The sequence below is a fragment of the Scylla paramamosain genome, chromosome 19 (genome assembly GCF_035594125.1).
Source record: "Scylla paramamosain isolate STU-SP2022 chromosome 19, ASM3559412v1, whole genome shotgun sequence".
NCBI lineage: Eukaryota > Metazoa > Arthropoda > Malacostraca > Decapoda > Portunidae > Scylla > Scylla paramamosain.
The window spans coordinates 11,683,642-11,706,141 of NC_087169.1; the positions used below are offsets into that span (position 1 = coordinate 11,683,642).

At 38.1% G+C, this 22,500-nt stretch overlaps 1 protein-coding gene across 1 annotated transcript in view; it reads left to right on the forward strand.

Annotated features, from left to right (window-relative positions):
- Positions 1-3,231: 3,231 nt before the first annotated feature.
- The window catches only part of LOC135109634 (aldehyde dehydrogenase, dimeric NADP-preferring-like), a 40,735-nt gene continuing 21,466 nt past the window's right edge, over positions 3,232-22,500 (forward strand). The window contains 5 exon segments of the mRNA XM_064021089.1: positions 3,232-3,274; positions 5,264-5,407; positions 16,047-16,142; positions 17,132-17,252; positions 17,626-17,726. Coding sequence (XP_063877159.1) covers positions 3,248-3,274; positions 5,264-5,407; positions 16,047-16,142; positions 17,132-17,252; positions 17,626-17,726 — 489 coding nt within the window. The 5' untranslated portion in view covers positions 3,232-3,247.

Below are 22,500 nucleotides of genomic sequence, written 5' to 3' on the forward strand. Positions count from 1 at the left end.
CGATTATATATATATATATATATATATATATATATATATATATATATATATATATATATATATATATATATATATATATATATATATATATATATATATATATATATATATATATATATATATATATATATATATATATTAGCAAACGAACTAAACTTTACACCATCAGGTAGGACAAATCATGAAGTCGCTGAAGTTTGACTGTCATTGTACCCAGACACTGTAAAGAGGTGAAGAAAGGAGAGGAGTACAGCTCTGGGAAAAAAAAAAAAAAAACAACAACTTATGAGCAAACTGAACTTCACACCACCAGACAGGGTAGAAATCATGGAAAGACGCTGAAGTTTGAATAATTCTACAGTAAACACTCCAAGCGTGACTTAAACTTCCTTTTGTATATTAACGAATTAAATGAATTTCACACAACCAGACAGGACAGAAATCACGGAAATACTGTCACGCTGACGTTTGAGTTATTATAAGAGTTGAAGAAAGAAAAGTACAGCTCTGGAACAACTTTTTTTATGTTATTAATTAATTCATTCATTTATTATTTACTTATAATATATGCAAGATGAGTACTTTATTAGCAAATGAACCGAACCCCACACCACTAAATTAAACAGATATCACGAAAGGTCGCTGAAGCTAGTCTATCAGTCATTCTGTATTAATGAAGCCCAGCAGGAGGTGATGGAAAAGGGAGAAGCAGGGAGAGGCGAAGCCGGCTAAAGTTCAACAACTGTGAAAGTGTCGTACAGCACTGACACTGAAAAGTACATAAGTTATTCACTTGATATTTACTGTGTTACTATTTGCTTATCATATACGTCTGCCAGTTGAAATGATTACATACAAAAAAAGCTGCGATAAACAGTAATATATGTAGTAAATGGAAGTGATAAAAAAAATATATACATTATTTGAGTTAACAGAACGGTATAGATAGATGACAAAATATACGTTTTTACTTTTAATACAAATAGACAACTTGTTCAGATCACTAAAAACACCAAAAAAAGTATACAGAAGGAAAGAGAGAGGAGAGCGTAGCAACTGCTGAATGATCAAGGCAGGGAAGGTACATTCTAAGAGAGAGAGAGAGAGAGAAGGGGCGGTGACTTTCTTGTTTTATTCCGCCTTATCTCCTCCCTCCCTGTGTGTCTTTCTATGAGCGCTGGCGTGAACGTGTGTGCTCTGCTTCTCCCCGTGCACACAAGTAAGGGAGCTCCTGCCATTGGTGTGTTTGAAAGAAAATACGCATAAATGAGTTTTGCTGGTGGTGTTTGTTGCTTGCTTGTTTGCTTGTTTGTTGCCCGCTGTGGTTACGAAGGTCACTGTGTATTTTTAGCCATGTGCATATGACCTCTTGCCCTCTTTATTTGTGTATTCTTGGTTATTTTTGAAGTGTTGATAATTTATAGGCAACCGTCTGCTCCAAAATTGTCAAGTTTCATAACAATCTAACCAAGGCGTTTCACTCCTAAATCTAGCTTTGTGTGTAACTATAGTATGTGGTATCTTGCCGTCTTAATTGCTTAATCTGGAGTTACATTGGTAATGGTCAACTAATTGTCTCACCTTAAAAATTTTCATAATTTGACCTAGCTCATAATTTGACCTAGCCAAACCAAGGTATTTCTCTTCAGAATTTGTGGACAACCGATTATATCACCCTATACTGTGTGGATAGCCAGATGTTTCAGCTCTGAATTTATGATTAACTATTTAAGGTAAAAATAGGTACTTATTTCTGAACAGCCAACTATTGCATCCTTATATGTTTTAACAACCCACCATTTTACCTCAACATTTTCTGTAGCTATTTCAGCCTTGAATTTTTGTACAGCCAACTGTTTCACTCCTGACGTAACCAGTGGTGATGCTAACCTAACCTTACAAACCATACACTGTGTCTGTACTGTATGTTAGAGTGAAGATTATTTATTCCAGAAATGTGAGTACAGTACTAACTTCTTTCTAAACATTTACTCCTATTGCCTAGTGTAGCAAAATAATTTTCATGGTGTTTGGTAGAGAATAACAAAACCATTACGGTTATTTTATTTCTTATATTGGACAATAGGAATGAATATTTGTACACTCCAGTAGTTATTATTCACATTTTATGAATAGCTTTCACTGTTCATAATGTTATAACCTCTTACCTATTTCATTACCAGCTTATTCCTAACACTCCTCTACATCATTTTCTTCCATTATCTTCTGTATCAGTATCCTTCATCCTGTAATTCTTAGCATTCTCCATGTCATTTCTCTTTCTGGTAGTTTTGTTTTAGCTGTGATGCAGTCAACTCTCTGAGTGTTGGTATCTGTTAGTATATAATTTTGCTGTGACTGGCTAAATAACAATCTGTGACAGTAGCATAAGAAAACTACATTTGGCACCAGTAAGTGTAAAGTGAGGGACAAATAGGTTGTGTTAGTTGCTGTTATGTGTCAAGTCATGGTGAATGGAGATTTCAAGGTGACATTGGCAGGCTGTTGGATTTTAGTATGTGGTGGCTTTTTTTTGCTGTTTTTCTTTTTTTCTGATGTGGTTTTGTTTTTGTCTTGGAGGAAAAAATATTGACTCAAGTTTTTCTATAGTTTTACCTCCAAAATATTTAAGGTTCATGTGATAATGTCTCTAAACACAGTGGCAAAACAAGATATGAAAGATAGGAAAGGTTTTAAGGTCAAACACTAGTTTGTGCAAAGTGCCAGATATTGTTGTAAATCTAGAAGTGTCATTGGTACAATTCACACTTATAGCTCAGACATACAATATTATAAAAGATTCATAACAGAATATGAGGACAACTTTGCACAGTCACAGCGAGAAGACGACTTATCCACACTCACTGCTGTCGTATTTTGTGTCTTCTCCACTTTGTCCTGTTGATATAATTTCTTTGCAAAATCAGGCAACTGATAGATTATTAGCAGATCAGAAAACTTAAGTTCAAGGGAAGCTGCAGAACACAGTGGAAGTGAGTGGAGAATATTACTTGACTTCTGACCATAACTGTACTGCTTGAAAGTTGTAATATAAGCTCTGGTGCACTGAGATCAAACTTGTAGCTAAGAGTTAGAGTAATATAAAGGATTCTGAACATGTGTAAGAAAAGCCTAAAGCAAGAAAAGAATGGTTTTCCTGGCATGGCTGTTGGGGTTTTTCCTTTACCACTGTTACCATTAACCATACTTATAGTGTTTTTGTTTCCACAGGATCATCTCGGGCACGATGTCAAGCTCAGAAGATATGAAGCGGGTAAACATTATTCTTTCTCTCTCTCTCTCTCTCTCTCTCTCTCTCTCTCTCTCTCTCTCTCTCTCTCTCTCTCTCTCTCTCTCTCTCTCTCTCTCTCGTAAAATTGATAGCTACTTTCCATTTTCATCCTTTCTTTCCTTCCTTTTCGTAGAATCTTGTAATCAGTCACTGTTTCTTTCATTTTCTCTCTCTCTCTCTCTCTCTCTCTCTCTCTCTCTCTCTCTCTCTCTCTCTCTCTCTCTCTCTCTCTCTCTCTCTCTCTCTCTCTCTCTCTCTCTCTCTCTCTCTCTCTCTCTCTCTCTCTCTCTCTCTCTCTCTCTCTCCCTCCCTAGCAGCTTCTGCAACACAGGTTTCTCTCTCTTTTATTTCACTCATGATTTCCTTGCCAAGAAAGAAAACTGGCTCTGCTTTCTCCACTCTTCAGTTTTCCTGTTTCCTTCATAGTTGTGTAATGCGAATGAGGTGGGATAAGTTGCTTGAAGACTGTGTTATTTTATTACCTAATTTTATTATTTGTATTTTACTTATATATTTCCTATCTTTTTATTTTGTTTGTATTTTGTTTTATTTCGTATACTGATTTATTTATTTATTTATTTATTTATTTATTTATTTATTTATTTATTTATATTATTTATTTATTTATTTTATTATATATATATATATATATATATATATATATATATATATATATATATATATATATATATATATATATATATATATATATATTTTTTTTTTTTTTGTGTGTGTGTGTGTGTGTGTGTGTGTGTGTGTGTGTGTGTGTGTGTGTGTGTGTGTGTATGTGTGTGTGTGTGTGTGTGTGTGTGAAGGAAGCTAGCCATTTTTTATTTCATTCTATTTATGTGTTTTATTTAATTTTATTTATTGAGTTGTTTTTTTTTGTAAGTGAGAGAGGTTAGCCAAGGTATAAAAAGGAAAAAAAAAACTGTGGGAGAAAATAACATTTGATCACTGCTTCCCACAACTGGTGCATATCATGTGAGTCTTGTATCTTATCATTACCACTAAACGTTTCAGGGTTCACAGGTGAAGGGTTCATAGATATGCCATAAGATTCTTTATAAAGAAGAAATCTTCCGATAATTATCATATTATCTTTTTAATGGAGTTAGTTATTTGGATCTTTGGACTTGCTTACATATTTGGTTTACTTTTGTCAGTGCTGTTAGTGATTTTAGCTTCTTATCAATTACAAGTTTTGTGTTCATAATTTTGTAAATTTGCATTATGTAACTGAATATGCAACATTTTTTGTGGTAGGAACTGTGCAACATTGGGCACTTAATGAAATACTTTATCAAGTACATAAAACATCTTGGAAAAAAATCAATAAATTAATGAAACAAGATAGGGTACTGATAGAGAACATAGGATAAAGTTCTGAGGAGATACCTGAGAGCTGAAGCACTTGATGAATGGCTGCACATACCAAACTGCCCTTCTCTCACTGAATACTACTAGGGCAAGGTGAAATGTGTATTGTAAAGGAATATTGAGAAGCTGAAAGTTTAAATGGTTGATGCAAAATTTAGGGAATGAGAGACTAACATTTTGACAGGAAGTAGATGAGTAATACTGAATTATGTGAGAAGGGAGGGGCACTAGGTAACAAGGAGTGGATGGTTAATGTTGAATCAGTGAGGGAAGAGCACCAAGACAACAGGGAGTGGATGAGTATACTGAATCAGTGAGGGAAGAACACCAAGACAGCAGGGAGTGGATGAGTATACTGAATCAGGTGAGTGGAAGAGTAGCACCTATACAATAAAGTAGATGATTGCTGCTGAATGAAGTGAATGAAAGAGGAACAAGAGTAGCATTTAGGCAGGTAGGGGTGGATGAGTGATGAGTATTTGAAAGAGTTCTTATAACTTACTGTATACATAAGCTTAATATGGTCAATCAAAATATAACTAAAATGAACATATGTCTATCTGTGGACTCCCCCCCCCTCTTCCACAACAGGCCATCCAGCGTGCCCGTGAGGCCTTCCAGTGTGGCACAACCCTCAGCATTGACTTCAGGAAGAGGCAGTTGAAAGCCCTGAAGCGCATGTATGAGGAGAATGAGGCAGCGTTCTGTTCAGCACTAGCCCAAGACCTGAAGAAGGTGAGGAATGGGTCTGCGTGCTGGTGATAGTAGTAGTAGTGGTGTGGAAGGTCATGGTATTCCAGCAGAAAGTGTGAGTACATTTTGCCTCTAAATTTATTATATATTATCATCTTTATTGATAGGGTACATCTGTTGTGTTTTTTCATTTGTAGTGTATATGATTTGAATTAGACTTATATTGTTCAGTTTCCATGTATATTTCATCAAGTGTAGTCTCAATGGATGTTCTTTGTAAAATGTTCCTGGCACCCCAAGTTTTGCCAGGAAGTGTGTGTGTGTGTGTGTGTGTGTGTGTGTTTACCTAGTTGTATTGTATAGGGCATGAGCCAAAATTCATTTTGGCCTATCTCCATAACCATATTTATCCAGTGCATTGTTTGCCACAACCACCTCTTCCTTCAAATTGTTCCAGATTTCAATAGTAATGTATGGAAAGCTGTTTTTCTTGATGTCGCTCAAACATCCACTCTTTATTATCTTCCCATGCCCCCTCATCTGTCTCTTTCTCCTTCCATCTGTGGTACCAAGTAATTTCTGTCCATTTTTTCTATATTGTTTACTAATTTATACATTGTTATTAGGTCTCCTCTTTTTCTTCTCTCTTGTAGTGTTGGTGATCTAATCTCTTCAAGTCTCAATTTTAGTACCATCTTTGTCACTATCCTTTTTATTCTTTTCAGTTTCCATATATCTTTTTTCCTATATGGAACCCAAACTGCTGCTGTATATTCCAGTTTAGGACATATCATGCTTGTTATAATTTTCTTCATTTTTTTATTTAAATAGTTAAACACCACCCTAATGTTTGTTAACAAGCTGTACATAGAGCTGGATATCCCATTTATGTGCCTTTCAGGTGATAGTGTGTCCTGGATCATTACTCCCAGACCTTTTTCTTCATTACTTTTCGTTATTATTTTTCTTCCCCATTTGTAATTCCATGAAGGTACCTTCTCTTTTTACTTTTTCCTATTTCCAACATGTGGCATTTTCTGCCATTAAATTCTAGCTTCCATCTTTGGCTCCATGAATGTATCTTGTCAATATCCTTTTGTAACTCTTTGCAGTCATTTTCATCCTTATTTTAATTTTGCATCATTAGCAAAAAGGTTTGTATAACTATTTAGATCTTCTGTCATACCATTTACATATATTTGAAACATAATCGGTTCCAATGCAGATCCTTGTGATACCAGACTTGTCACTTTGTGCCAGCTTGAATTAGTGTCTGATTACTGTTCTCATTCCCTGGCTTCCACATGAGGCTTTTGTGGGGAACTTTATTAAATGTTTTTTTTTTTTTTTTTTTTTTTTTTTTTTTTTGAGATCCAGGTATACCACATCAACACATCCTTCCCTTTCTCGCACTCCATCTGTTACTATTGTATAAAAGCTCAGTAGATTTGTGACACAGGATCTTCCTTTCTTGGATCCAAATTGCTTTTCTGTAATCATTTTTTTATCTTCTAAGTATTGCACTGATTTTTTTTTTTTTTTTTTTTATGTAGGAAGGACACTGGCCAAGGGCAACAAAAATCTAATAAAAAAAAATGCCCACTGAAATGCCAGTCCCATAAAAGGGTCAAAGCAGTGGTCAAAAATTGATGAATAAGTGTCTTGAAACATCCCTCTTGAAGGAATTCAAGTCATAGGAAGGTGGAAATACAGAAGCAGGCAGGGAGTTCCATAGTTTACCAGAGAAAGGGATGAATGATTGAGAATACTAGTTAACTCTTGCGTTAGAGAGGTGGACAGAATAGGGGTGAGAGAAAGAAGAAAATCTTGTGCAGCGAGGCCGCAGAAGGAGGGGAGGCATGCAGTTAGCAAGATCAGAAGAGCAGTTAGCATGAAAATAGCGGTAGAAGACAGCTAGATATGCAACATTGTGGCGGTGAGAGAGAGGCTGAAGACAGTCAGTTAGAGGAGAGGAGTTGATGAGACGAAAAACTTTTGATTCCACCCCGTCTAGAAGAGCAGTATGAGTGGAACCCCCCCCAGACATGTGAAGCATACTCCATACATGGACGGATAAGGCCCTTGTACAGAGTTAGCAGCTGGGAGGGGGAGAAAAACTGGCGGAGACGTCTCAGAACACCTAACTTCATAGAAGCTGTTTTAGCTAGAGATGAGATGTGAAGTTTCCAGTTCAGATTATAAGTATAGGACAGACCAAGGATGTTCAGTGTAGAAGAGGGGGACAGTTGAGTGTCATTGAAAAAGAGGGGATAGTTGTCTGGAAGGTTGTGTTGAGTTGATAGATGGAGGAATTGAGTTTTTGAGGTATTGAACAATACCAAGTTTGCTCTGCCCCAATTAGAAATTTTAGAAAGATCAGAAGTCAAGCGTTCTGTGGCTTCCCTGCGTGATATGTTTACCTCCTGAAGGGTTGGACGTCTATGAAAAGACGTGGAAAAGTGCAGGGTGGTGTCATCAGCGTAGGAGTGGATAGGACAAGAGGCTTGGTTTAGAAGATCATTAATGAATAATAAGAAGAGAGTGGGTAACAGGACAGAACCCTGAGGAACACCACTGTTAATAGATTTAGGAGAAGAACAGTGACCGTCTACCACAGCAGCAATAGAACAGTCAGAAAGGAAACTTGAGATGAAGTTACAGAAAGAAGGATAGAAACCGTAGGAGGGTAGTTTGGAAATCAAAGCTTTGTGCCAGACTCTATCAAAAGCTTTTGATATGTCCAAGGCAACAGCAAAAGTTTCATCAAAATCTCTAAAAGAGGATGACCAAGACTCAGTAAAGAAAGCCAGAAGATCACCAGTAGAGCAGCCTTGACGGAACCCATACTGGCAATCAGATAGAAGGTTGTGAAGTGATAGATGTTTATGAATCTTCCTGTTGAGGACAGATTAAAAAACTTTAGATGGGCAGGAAATTAAAGCAATAGGACGGCAGTTTGAGGGATTAAAACGGTCACCCTTTTTAGGAACAGGTTGAATGTAGGCAAACTTCCAGCAAGAAGGAAAGGTAGATGTTGACAGACAGAGCTGAAAGAGTTTGACTAGGCAAGGTGCAAGCACGGAGGCACAGTTTCGGAGAACAATAGGAGGGACCCCATCAGGTCCATAAGCCTTCCGAGGGTTTAGGCCAGTGAGGACATGGAAAACATCATTGCGAAGAATTTTAATAGGTGGCATGAAGTAGTCAGAGGGTGGAGGAGAGGAAGGAACAAGCCCAGAGTCGTCTAAGGTAGAGTTTTTAGCAAAGGTTTGAGCAAAGAGTTCAGCTTTAGAAATAGATGTGATAGCAGTGGTGCCATCTGGTTGAAATAGAGGAGGGAAAGAAGAAGAAGCAAAGTTATTGGAGATATTTTTGGCTAGATGCCAGAAATCACGAGGGGAGTTAGATCTTGAAAGGTTTTGACATTTTCTGTTAATGAAGGAGTTTTTGGCTAGTTGGAGAACAGACTTGGCATGGTTCCGGGCAGAAATATAAAGTGCATGAGATTCTGGTGATGGAAGGCATAAGTACCCTTTGTGGGCCACCTCTCTATCATATATAGCACGAGAACAAGCTGTGTTAAACCAAGGTTTAGAAGGTTTAGAACGAGAAAAAGAGTGAGGAATGTATGCCTCCATGCCAGACACTATCACCTCTGTTATGTGCTCAGCACACAAAGACGGGTCTCTGACACAGAAGTAGTAGTCATTCCAAGGAAAATCAGCAAAATACCTCCTCAGGTCCCCCCAACTAGCAGAGGCAAAACGCCAGAGGCACCTTCGCTTAGGGGGATCCTGAGGAGGGATTGGAGTGATAGGAGAAGATAAAGATATGAGATTGTGATCGGAGGAGCCCAACGGAGAAGAAAGGGTGACAGCATAAGCAGAAAGATTAGAGGTCAGGAAAAGGTCAAGAATGTTGGGCGTATCTCCAAGACGGTCAGGAATACAAGTAGGGTGTTGCACCAATTGCTCTAGGTCGTGGAGGATAGCAAAGTTGTAGACTAGTTCACCAGGATGGACAGTGAAGGGAGAGGAAAGCCAAAGCTGGTGGTGAACATTGAAGTCTCCAAGAATGGAGATCTCTGGAAAAGGGAAGAGGGTCAGAATGTTCTCCACTTTGGAAGTTAAGTAGTCAAAGAATTGATTATAGTCAGAGGAGTTAGGTGAGAGGTATACAGCACAGATAAATTTAGTATGAGAGTGACTCTAGTCGTAGCCAGATGGTGGAAAACTCGGAAGATTCAAGAGCTTGGGCACGAGAGCAGGTTAAGTCATTGCGCACATAAACGCAGCATCCAGCTTTGGATCGAAAATGAGGATAGAGAAAGTAGGAGGGAACAGAAAAGGGGCTACTGTCAGTTGCCTCAGACACCTGAGTTTCAATGAAGAAAAGAAGATGAGGTTTAGAAGAGGAGAGGTGGTGTTCTACAGATTGAAAATTAGATCTTAGACCGGGAATGTTGCAGAAGTTAATGAAGAAAAAGTTGAGGGGGGTGTCAAGACACTTAGGGTCGTCGACAGAAAGGCAGTCCGACCTGGGGACATTTATGGTCCCCTCCCCAGATGGGGACTCCGAGGCTGGTGTAGGATTCGCCATGATGATTTTAAAATTTTTGAGTGAAGGGTGTGTGTGTTATTAGGTGCTTGTAGTTTTGTGTGGAGGAAGAGAGTTGTTTTTAGAGGGCAGGCTGTGACTGCCCCCTTGTGTTGTGAGACACAAAGGGAAACGTTCAGTGAGGTCACAGCTGGGTTTAATGATAAGTTCAAAGCACCCCCTGAACAGTGCTTTAGACCTCACTGGGAGTAATTATCGTTTCGGCAGGTGTCTACTGCCTCCTCCTGTGATGTATCTTTAATTACTATTTCACAGAGCTTGCTTACAATACTTGTTAGTGACATTGGTCTGTAACTTAATGGTTCCATTTTACTTCTCCATTTGTGTATTAAGATTATGTTAGCTCTTTTCCATTCCTTTGGTACTTTTCCTTCTTTCAACAAACTGTTGATTATATTCCATATGGGTTCCTTCATTTGTTCTCTGCATTCTTTTAATATCCATCCATTTACTTGAGCTGGTCCCATAGCTTTTCTAACATCCAGCTCTTCCAGCAGTTTCTTGATTTCTTGTCTCTTTACTTGTATCTCCTGTATTCCTTCATTCTGTGATACCACTTTTGGTGCCACAGAATCAATTTCCTTTATAAACACAGATTGAAAACTCTCATTCATTAGCTCACTTATTTCCTCAGTAGTTTCATAAATTCTTTCTTCTCTTTTTAACTTGTTTATGTCATCCCTGTGTTTCATTTTTTTTTCCACTTACATATCTGTAGAAGAGTTTGGAGTCTTCCTTGCATTATATTACAGTCACTTTCAAAATTTCTTTCTTCTTCTCTTCTTATTATACCATATTCATTTCTTGCCTCTCCATATTCTTCCCTAGTATTTCTGTTCAGATTTCTTATCATTTTCCTCCATGCCCTGTCCTTTTTCATTTTTGCTTCTACACACCTGGCATTATACCATTCATGCTTCCCAATTCTCACTTTGTAACTTGGTACAAACTGTTGCACCCAATCTCTATACCCGCTCAAAAAAATCACATAATTTTTCTTGTACTACTTTAGCTTCATATAGCTCTTTCCAGTGAATTTTTCCATAAAATTTATTAAGCTCTGCTAAGTTTGCCTTAGCATAGTTCTATCTCTCATTTCTAAATTGTTCATTCCTGTGCAACACTGTTTCCTCCTGCAGTACTATTTCAGTTGTCACTTGATCACTTCTTCCCAGTGTACTCAGTGTATACTTAGTCTACTTTCTGTGGTTTTTGTAAACACTAAGTCCAACTGTGATGGGTGTTCTTCTCTGCATCTTGTAGGTTTGTTCACCCACTGTCTCATTGTATTCACCATCATGGTTTGCATAAGTTCTTTGCTCCATGATCCAACATTTTCTTTCACTTCTGTCTAATCCTAGTTAATTTCTATAGTGTTGAAGTTGCCTACTAAGAACACTTTGTTACTTTTCTTTATAATTTTCTCTGTGCTGTTTCCTGTTTCTAGTTGCATAGTTTTATATCTATTGGTCTCCCATGCATTAGTTTTTGGTGGTATGTACATCACAATAACTTTCCTTTTTTACTTCCTTTGATCTTAATCACAACACTCAAAGTTTCCACCATTCCATCACCATATTCCACTTCCTCAGCAGCAATATCCTCTTTTATCAATATCATCACTCCTCTTCCTCCCTTTTCTTTTCTGTTTCTCCTCCATGTGCTATAACCCTCCTTTCCAAATCTCAGCTTTATTTCCTCTTTTAGTTTGGTTTCCATTAAACATACCAAATCTGGTTTATTGTTCTTCAGGTAGTCTTTAAGTTCCAATAGGCTCGACACTAAACCATCTATATTTTTATATATAATTTTTAAGCTTCCACTTGGTAATCTTTTGTGGCATCTTTGTGCCACTATTTCCTCACTTTCATGTCCACAGTTTTTCAGATGAATCTCCTCATTTGTTCCCTTGTTTTCTCCTTTTTTTTTTTTTTTTTTTTTTTTTTTTTTTTTTGATTGGGCCTCTACTCTCATATCTTTCAGTGTGTGTGTGTGTGTGTGTGTATTTACCTAGTTGTGCTTTATAGGAACAGAGCTATGCTCGTGCTGTCCCATCTCCATATCTTTTAATATCCAACTTAGCCTTGAATCCATGTATACTTTCTGCATTTATTATCTCCTCATCCAGACTGTTCCATACATCAATACTTCTATATGGGAAACTATACTTTTTGACGTCTTTTCTACAAGCACTCATCTTCAGCCTCTTCTCATGTCCTCTAGTGTCCCGTGTATCCCAGACCATTAAGTCGCTCCGGTCCACCTCCTATACTCCCTCATATGCTTTATGTATCGCAATCAAGTCTCCCCTTTCTCTCCTCTTTTCCAACATTGGTAGATGTAGCCTTTCCAGTCTCTCTTCATATGACAAGTCCCTGATACTTGGTACCATCTTCGTAGCTGCTCTCTGAACTCTCTCCAACTTCCTAATATCTTTTTCTTGTATGGCAACCACACTACTGCTGCATATTCTAGTCTAGGTCTTATCAGCGACATGATTATCTTCATGACCATCTCTTCATCCATATATGCAAAGGCCTGCGTTATTCTTCTCAACAAGGTATAGGTTTCTCCTGTAATTTTGCTAATGTATCTCTCTGGGATCAGGTTCTCAGTCACTGTAACACCGAGATCCTTTTCCTCTTCTGCTCCACTCAACCTTACACCATTCAACACATAATTTCCTTTTACTCTTCTTGTACTTTTTCCAAATTCTATTACCTTACACTTCTTTAAATTAAATTCCATTTCCCATCTATAACACCACTCTGATATCTTGTTCAGGTCTTCTTGTAATGTTTCACAGTCCTCTGCACTCTCAACTTTCTTCAGCAACTTTGCATCATCTGCAAAAGGCTCATGTAGCTGTTCACACTCTCTGTCATATCATTTATATAGACTGCAAAGATGATTGGTGCAAGTACTGAGCCTTGGGGTACTCCACTTATGATTTCCCTCCATGATGATTTTTTATCTTTTACCACCATTCTCATTTCTCTGTCAAGAAATTTTCCATCCATCTCAGTAGGCCCCCCCTTAGCCCACCATTATGCTTCAACTTCCACAACAATATCCTGTGTGGCACTTTATTAAAAGCCTTCTTTAGGTCTAAATAAACACAATCAGCCCATCCATCTCTTTCTTGCATTATATCCACCACTCTAGAATAAAAACTCAGTAAGTTTGTAACACATGATCTCCCTCTCCGAAATCCAAATTGTTGCTTTATTATCACTTCATTTCCTTCCAGGTACTGCATCCATTTATCCTTCACCAATCTTTCACACATTTTGCACACCACACTTGTTAGAGACACAGGTCTATAGTTTAAGGGCTCCTCTTTACTACCACCTTTGTAGATTGGCACTATGTTGGCTCTCTTCCATTCAATTGGGACTCTGCTTTCAATTAGGGAGCTTTCAATAATATTATGTATTACCCATGTCAACTGTTGATTGCACTCTTTTAGTATCCATCCTGACACTCCATCAGATCCAGTGGCCTTCCTAATGTCTAGTCCCTCCATCTGTTTCTGGACATCCTCTTCAGGCACTTGGATTTCTCCCAGACCCATTTCTTCACTCATCTCACTTTGCCACACAAATGTTTTCTTTTTTGTGGATACTGATTGAAAACTCCTCTTCATTATCTCTGCCAATTCAGCCTGATCCTCACACATTCACCTTCAATCTGCTTATTCCTTCTCTATTTTTCATTTTGCTGTTCACATATCTGAAGAGTAGTTTTGGTTCCTCTTTGCATTTGTCCATAACATCTTTCTCATAATTTTTCCTTCTCTAATAACCCTTACATATTAATTTCTTGTAGTTGTGTAGTTTTGCCATAGCTCCCTCGTATTTTTCCTCCGCCATTTATTCCATGCCATTTCCCTCTCCTCCCTAGCTATTTCACATCTTCTGTTATACCAGTCATTGTTATATCTTGTCTTTGTCTATACTTTTGGTACATATCTTTTCACTCCCTCTTCATAAGTATTGATGAAAGCTTCCCACTTCTTTTGCACATTACTTGCTGTGATAAGTGTACTCCAGTCTGCTTCACTAAAGTATCTCCTCATTTGTTCAAAATTTGACCTACCATAATTAAATCTTTCACTTTTATAATCTTCACATCTACTTTCCTCTCTTTTTTCTTTAATACAAAACCTTATCATGACATGTCACTTTTTCCTAGTGGACAACTATAGTTCATGTCTTCTATAATATCTCTTTCTTTTGATAATATCAAATCAAGTCTTGGTAGCTCCTTTCCTCCTAGTGTTTTCCTCAACCCACTGTGTCGTAATATTGTTCATTGCCAGTTTCAGAACCTTATCTCCCCCATGAGTCTTCTCCTCCTCGTGTGTGTGTGTGTGTGTGTGTGTGTGTGTGTGTGTGTGTGTGTTTGTTTGTTTGTTTGTTTAATTACCTAGTTGTGGTTTACGGGAGGGGAGTAATCTCATAGTATTCCATCTCTATGTCTATCCAGTTTGGTCTTAAAACCATGGACAGTTTTGGCATTCACAATGTCTTCACTGAGTTCATTCCATTTGTTAACACTTTTGTGAGGAAAACTATACTTCTTGATGTCTCTTCTACAGTTAACTTTCTTCAACTTCTTACTGTGGTCCTTTGTACTATGTGTATCTAAATTTCTAAAACATTCTTTGTCCACATTTTCCATACTATTTATCATTTTATTGATGTTTATCAAATCTCCTCTCCTAGATCTCCTATTTTCAAGGCTAGGAATTTCCAACATTCTTAATCTCTCTCTCTCTCTTCATAGGTCAACTTACTCAACTCCAGAACCATCTTAGTGACTGCTCTTTGTACTCTTTCCAATTTTATAATATTCCTCCTTGTATGAGGAGACCACACCACTGCCACATATTCCAATCTTTGTCTTATGAAAATCAACAAGTTTTTATTATTCCTTCACCCAAATATGAGAATGCCATTCTCACTCTTTTTAACAAACTCCAGTAACTTTATCAATGTGTCTGTCCAGAGTCAAATTTTTGGTAATTGTTACTCACAAATCCATTTCTTCTTTTGATTTCTTTAACTTCACACCATCCATCTCATAATGATACTGTATTCTTTTTTTACTCTTACCAAACTCCATTACTTTACATTTACTTAAATTTAATTCCATTTTTGTCAAGATGTACCCCATCTATTTATCTTATTTAAACAATCTTGTAGTATCATACAGTCATTTACATTTTCTACTCTTCTCATCAGCTTAGCATCAACTGCAAATAAGTTGATATAACTATCTATTTCTTCATTCATGTCATTCTCGTATATTACAAACATTATTGGTCCCACCACTGACCCCTGTGAGACACCACTAGTTACTTTCAGCCAAAATGAATTTTGGTCTTGTATTACAGTTCTCATCTCTCTATCATCCAGATAATTCTCCATCCACTCCAGCAGTCTTCCTCCAATTCTTCCATATTTTTTTTTATCTTCCATAGCAATCTTTGGTGTAGTACTTTGTCAAAAGCCTTCTTCAAATCTAAGTAGATACCATCCACCCATCCGTCTCTCTCCTGCACAATATTGACTACCCTTGAATAAAAAGACAGTAAGTTCATGGAGCATGATCTTCCCCTTCTAAATCCAAATTGACAATTTACCAAAACTTTATCTCTTTCCAAGTGTTTCATCCATCTTTCCTTTATTGTTCTTTCACATGGTTTTCCTACAACACTAGTCAAGGACACTGGTCTATAATTTAGTGGGTTTTCCTTATTTCCTCCTTTGAGTGTAATATTTGCTCTCTTCCAATCTTTTGGTACACTTCCCTGTGACAATGGTGTCACCACTATATTGTGAATTTTATCAGCCATTTGTTCTCTATGTTCTTTCAATATTTAGTTTGATACTCCATCTGGACCTGATGCTTTATTTACATTAAGTTCTTCCATCATCTTAAGTAGTGTGTGTGTGTGTGTGTGTGTGTGTGTGTGTGTGTGTGTGTGTGTGTGTGTCTATACTTGTTTGTTTGTTTGTGTATTGGTTCTGATTATCATACTCTGCCTTCTGCTACACAGCCCAAGCAGGAAGCCATACTGCTGGAGCTGAACCTGCTGAAGGATGACATCACTTACATCCTTTCCCGCATGGACGATTGGATCAAGCCAGAGAAGGTGAGTCATGAGTGAAGTGTGCAGGTGTTCTCTGCAGGTGACCACTCACTTTGGAATTTATGACATACAGTAAAATCCCTCTTATCCAGCATCAACAGGACTGCCGACATGCCAGATACTTGAATATTGCCAAATACTTGAATAGAAGTGAAATTATGTCCACAATCACCACCCTACACTCACACATCTTACCATAACAAAGATCAGCTGATCTTAATCAGCAGCTGATCTGATCAGCTGCTTAAGTGTAAGCACAACACACTTCCTCTTTTCTACAACTTTAGGCATGATGAAGGCGTCAGGCAATAAACAGTGCACACGCGGGACTGAGTCACTGAGTAAACACAGTGCAGTGGGCCACAGGTGGCGCGAAGCAGTGCGCTCTGGTGGCGAGGGGACGAAGTATGCCTCATGCGGGAATTTTAATTGATTTTATGAGTACACATTGATTTTTTATTGATTTTAAGGCTCAGGGAAAAATGTGCCAGATACTTGAAGCTGCTGGATACTCGAATGCCGGATGAGAGGGATTTTACTGTATTTTGTTGCCAGCTGTAGAGGATAGGTGATTTTATAAAGGGTATTTCCACTCTTCATCATAGAAACTAATGAAAATAGCCATATGATAACTAAATTACAGATAAAGGAATACCTAATATGATAATGAGTTGCTGTCTGTTTGTCTGTCTGATATTGAGTTTCCTCAAGGGACTGCTGATAAAGCAGTCCCTTGAGGAAAGCTTCCATTTATTCATGTCAGTACATTGCAAACTTTCTTCATCATATGTTTGAGAACTCAGTTATACCACTGCATGAGAAGACTTTCTCAAACACACCCGCAGCATGTTTGAATATTTCTGTGTTTACAGATTGCTTATTTAATACAGCCTTGCTTAATGAAATTGTTAAAGTGCAGAAATTGTGCTCATTATAAACAGTTACTTGTGAAAATGCATTTTTGTTCAGTAAGTTATTTTTCCTTCCTCCAGATTGCACCAACCATAATGACCATGTTTGACCAGCCATTGGTGTACCATGACCCCTATGGTGTTGTCCTTGTACTAGGGGCCTGGAACTATCCTGTGCAGCTGGCCCTCCTCCCTGTCTCCGGTATTTTTAAATAATTTTTCTTTGCCAACTAGCCTTCTCCTTTTTGTCATCATCATCAAACTCTTCTTACTCTTTCAATACAAGTATGTATTGCATTATCTTAACTACCATCAGCACTTTGAGTTCTTATTTTCAGTTTGATGTCCTCCATTATCTCAGTCATTAGTATACAGGAAACTCATAAAATTAATAGAAAGATACATGCAGTGCTATTTTAGCCACACAACAACACAGTCATATGCATATGGTTCCAGTAAGAAAAAGAGAGTACATGTTATGGGACAAGATGAACAGAAAAAGGCACATGTGAGTTAAGGAACTAAGATTTAACAAACCCCCTTGAGACTCACTACTGGCTTTATTCTCAACACAGGAGCCATAGCAGCAGGCAACTGTGTCATCATCAAGCCATCAGAAGTCTCGCCAGCTACAGCTGAAACAATTGCCAAGCTCCTTCCTAAGTATTTGGATAAGGTAGGTTATAGATTACACAATACTTGAATACCCACTCTCTGTTTTGCTGTCAGTGCCATTTCCAAAGTGAATCTTAAGTGAGAAATTACTGTGTGGCATCACAGACATACTTTAATGTTTTGGGTCATATATCACTTCGTATTCTACTTAGGACATTTTATGTTATATCATTATACTCAGTAATGATTGCTGAATCTAAACATGATTTTAAAACTTTTGCAAATAGGAAATTTACAGAAATATGATAAGTTAAAGTGAAAGATCATATGTAAAATTATTATAATGTATTTCACTTATTGCAGCAATTTGCTGTGATTTTGCAATAATTATTAGAATAAACAATCCCATTTTATGGAACAAACTCCCCTGAATACAATTTTATATATATATATATATATATATATATATATATATATATATATATATATATATATATATATATATATATATATATATATATATATATATATATATATATGAAATGTTCTATAAGCAGTATATGGACATGTAAATGAAACTTTAACAATCTGCGGGCATCATAGCACTGTGAGAGCACTCACTCAGCTGTCAGTCAGTCACTCAGAGTCATTAATAGAAGCAATATATCCACTCTGTTGCTTGATTATGCAAAACTTTGTGTCTGTTTATTCTTTCTGTGCTTCTTTTTTTACAGTGAAGTCATAGATAACCGTTCCAATCATTATTTGTTTCAGTTAGCACTGTTTGATAAAAGCTAGTTATAAAGAGAAGGAAAAGCCTGGCTGTTGGTGGTTTAAAAAAAAAAAATTGCAGTGAGGTCTAAAGCACTGTTCAGGGGGGTGCTTTGAACTTATCATTAAACCCAACTGTGACCTCACTGAATGTTTCCCTTCGTGTCTTACAACACAAGGGGGCAGTCACAGCCTGCCCTCTAAAGACAACTCTCTTCCTCCACACAAAACTTCAAGCACCTAATAACACACACACCCCTCACTCAAAAATTTCAAAATCATCATGGCGACTCCTACACCAGCCTCAGAGTCCCCATCTGGGGAGGGGACCATAAATGTCCCCAGGTCGGACTGCCTTTCTGTCAACGACCCTAAGTGTCTTGACACCCCCCTCAACTTTTTCTTCATTAACTTCTGCAACATTCGTGGTCTAAGATCTAATTTTCAATCTGTAGAACACCACCTCTCCTCTTCTAAACCTCATCTTTTTTCCTCACTGAAACTCAGGTGTCTGAGGCAACTGACAGTAGCCCCTTTTCTGTTCCCTCCTACTTTCTCTATCCTCATTTTCGATCCAAAGCTGGATGTTGCAGTTATGTGCGCAATGACTTAACCTGTTCTTGTGCCCACACTCTTGAATCTTCCACCATCAGTTTTCCACCATCTGGCTACGACTACAGAGTCACTCTCAAACTAAATTTATCTGTGCTGTATACCTTTCACCTAACTCCTCTGACTATAAGAAATTCTTTGACTACTTAACTTCCAAAGTGGAGCACATTCTGACCTTCTTCCCTTTTGCAGAGATCTCCATTCTTGGAGACTTCAGTGTTTACCACCAGCTTTGGCTTTCCTCTCCTTTCACTGACCATCCCGGTGAACTAGCTTTGCTATCCTCCACAACCTAGAGCAATTGGCGCAACACCCTACCTGTATTCCTGACTGTCTTGGAGATACACCCAACATTCTTGACCTTTTCCTGACCTCTAATCCTTCTGCTTATGCTGTCACCCTTTCTTCTCCATTGGGCTCCTCCGATCACAATCTCATATCTGTACGAGTATCTTGTCCTATCGCTCTAATCCCTCCTCAGGATCCCCCTAAGTGAAGGTGCCTCTGGCATTTTGCCTCTGCTAGTTGGGGGACCTGAAGAGGTATTTTGCTGATTTTCCTTGGAATGACTACTGCTTCCATGTCAGAGACCCGTCTTTGTGTGCTGAGCGCATAACAGAGGTGATAGTGTCTGGCATGGAGGCGTACATTCCTCACTCTTTTTCTCGACTTAAATCTTCTAAACCTTGGTTTAACACTGCTCCTTCTTGTGCTATACATGATAGAGAGGTGGCCCACAAAAGGTACTTAAGCCTTTCATCACCATAATCTCATGCACTTTATATTTCTGTCCGGAACCATGCCAAGTCTGTTCTCCAACTAGCCAAAAACTCCTTCATTAACAGAAAGTGTCGAAACCTTTCAAGATCTAATTCCCCTCGTGACTTCTGGCATCTAGCCAAAAATATGTCCAATAACTTTGCTTCTTCTTCTTTCCCTCCTTTATTTCAACCAGATGGCACCACCATTATCACATCTATCTCTAAAGCTGAACTCTTCACTCAAACCCTTGCTAAAAACTCTACCTTGGACGATTCTGGACTTGTTCCTCCCTCTCCTCCACCCTTTGACTACTTCATGCTACCTATTAAAATTCTTCGCAATGATATTTTCCTTGCCCTTGCTGGCCTAAACCCTCGGAAGGCTTATGGACTTGATGGGGTCCCTCCTGTTGTTCTCTGAAACTGTGCCTCCATGCTTGCACCTTGCCTAGTCAAACTCTATCAGCTCTATCTGTCAACATCTACCTTTCCTTCTTGCTGGAAGTTTGCCTACATTCAGCCTGTTCCTAAAAAGGGTGACCATTCTAATCTCTTAAACTACCGTCCTATTGCTTTAATTTCCTGCCTATCTAAAGTTTTTTTAATCTATCTTCAACAGGAAGATTCTTAAACATCTATCACTTCACAACCTTCTATCTGATCGCCAGTATGGGTTCCGTCAAGGCCGCTTTACTGGTGATCTGGGTTTCCTTACTGAGTCTTGGTCATCCTCTTTTAGAGATTTTGGTGAAACTTTTGCTGTTGCCTTGGACATATCAAAAGCTTTTGATAGAGTCTGGCACAAAGCTTTGAATTCCAAACTACCCTCCTGTGGCTTCTATCCTTCTCTCTGTAACTTCATCTCAAGTTTCCTTTCTGGCCGTTCTATTGCTGCTGTGGTAGACGGTCACTGTTCTTCTAAATCTATTAACAGTGGTGTTTCTCAGGGTTCTGTCCTGTCACCCACTCTTCTTATTATTCATTAATGATCTAAATCAAACTTGTCCTATCCACTCCTATGCTGATGATACCACCCTCTGCACTTTTCAGTGTCTTTTTCTAGACATCCAGCACTTCAGGAAGTAAACATTTCATGCAGGGAAGCCACAGAACTCTTGACTTCTGATCTTTCTAAAATTTCTGATTGGGGCAGAGCAAACTTGGTATTGTTCAATGCCTCAAAAACTCAATTCCTCCATCTATCAACTCGACACAACCTTCCAGACAACTATCCCCTCTTCTTCAATGACACTCAACTGTCCCCCTCTTCTACACTGAACATCCTTGGTCTGTCCTATACTTATAATCTGAACTGGAAACTTCACATCTCATCTCTAGCTAAAACAGCTTCTATGAAGTTAGGCATTCTGAGACGTCTCCGCCAGTTTTTCTCACCCCCCCCAGCTGCTAACTCTGTACAAGGGCCTTATCTGTCCATGTATGGAGTATGCTTCACATGTCTTGGGGGGTTCCACTCATATTGCTCTTCTAGACAGGGTGGAATCAAAAGCTTTTTTGTCTCATCAACTCCTCTCCTCTAACTGACTGTCTTCAGCCTCTCTCTCACTGCCACAATGTTGCATCTCTAGCTGTCTTCTACCGCTATTTTCATGCTAACTGCTCTTCTGATCTTGCTAACTGCATGCCTCCCCTCCTCCTGCAGCCTCACTGCACAAGACTTTCTTCTTTCTCTCACCCCTATTCTGTCCACCTCTCTAACGCAAGAGTTAACCAGTATTCTCAATCATTCTTCCCGTTCTCTGGTAAACTCTGGAACTCCCTGCCTGCTTCTGTATTTCCACCTTCCTATGACTTAAATTACTTCAAGAGGGAGGTTTCAAGAGACTTAGTCATCAATTTTTGACTACTGCTCTGACCCTTTTATGGGACTGGCATCTCAGTGGGCATTTTTGTTTTATTTAATTTTTGTTGCCCTTGGCCAGTGTCCCTCCTACTTAAAAAAAAAAAAAGGGCAGTACTAAAGTTTGCCTCTTCATATTTACAGGTGCATTTCTTTACAGTGATGTCATAGGAGATTGTAACATTCAGGGCAGTACTAAAGTTTGTCTCTTCATCCTTACAGGTGTATTTCTTTAGTGATGTCATAGGAGATTGTAACATTCATGATTTTTTTTCAAGCTGTACTCAATGAGGTAGAAGCTAGCTCTTAAGAGGTGGTAGATTTTGACCCTTGGTGATTTGAAATTTCATGTCAGCGCTATGTAATTCTAATAGTATAAATTAAATCACCACATAGTAGATCACCAAGTGAGTACTGTGTGACTTCAAACAAATGACAGAACTATAATTTATGAATTATCTCCATGGATTATCATGCCTGCAATATTCTGGTACTTTACCCTCCATCCTACAGTGATTTAACTTTAAATGTTTTATACAAATTATAACACCATTTCTAACTAGCTGTTTTGCAAAGCACCAAATTTTTAGATAACACAGGACATACTTTTGCAGCTCTAGATAGATAGCTACATGTGTTTCTGCATACAGCCTATCATTAAAATAAGGATCATTAACTATGTCTTCCTTAATGATAACTAAGCAATTTTATGCAACAATTCAAGCTTTGTTAGTTACTTTTATTCATTATTATTGTTCTTGTTGACATTTTCTATTATTATTTTATTATTATTATTATTATTATTATTATTATTATTATTATTATTGTTA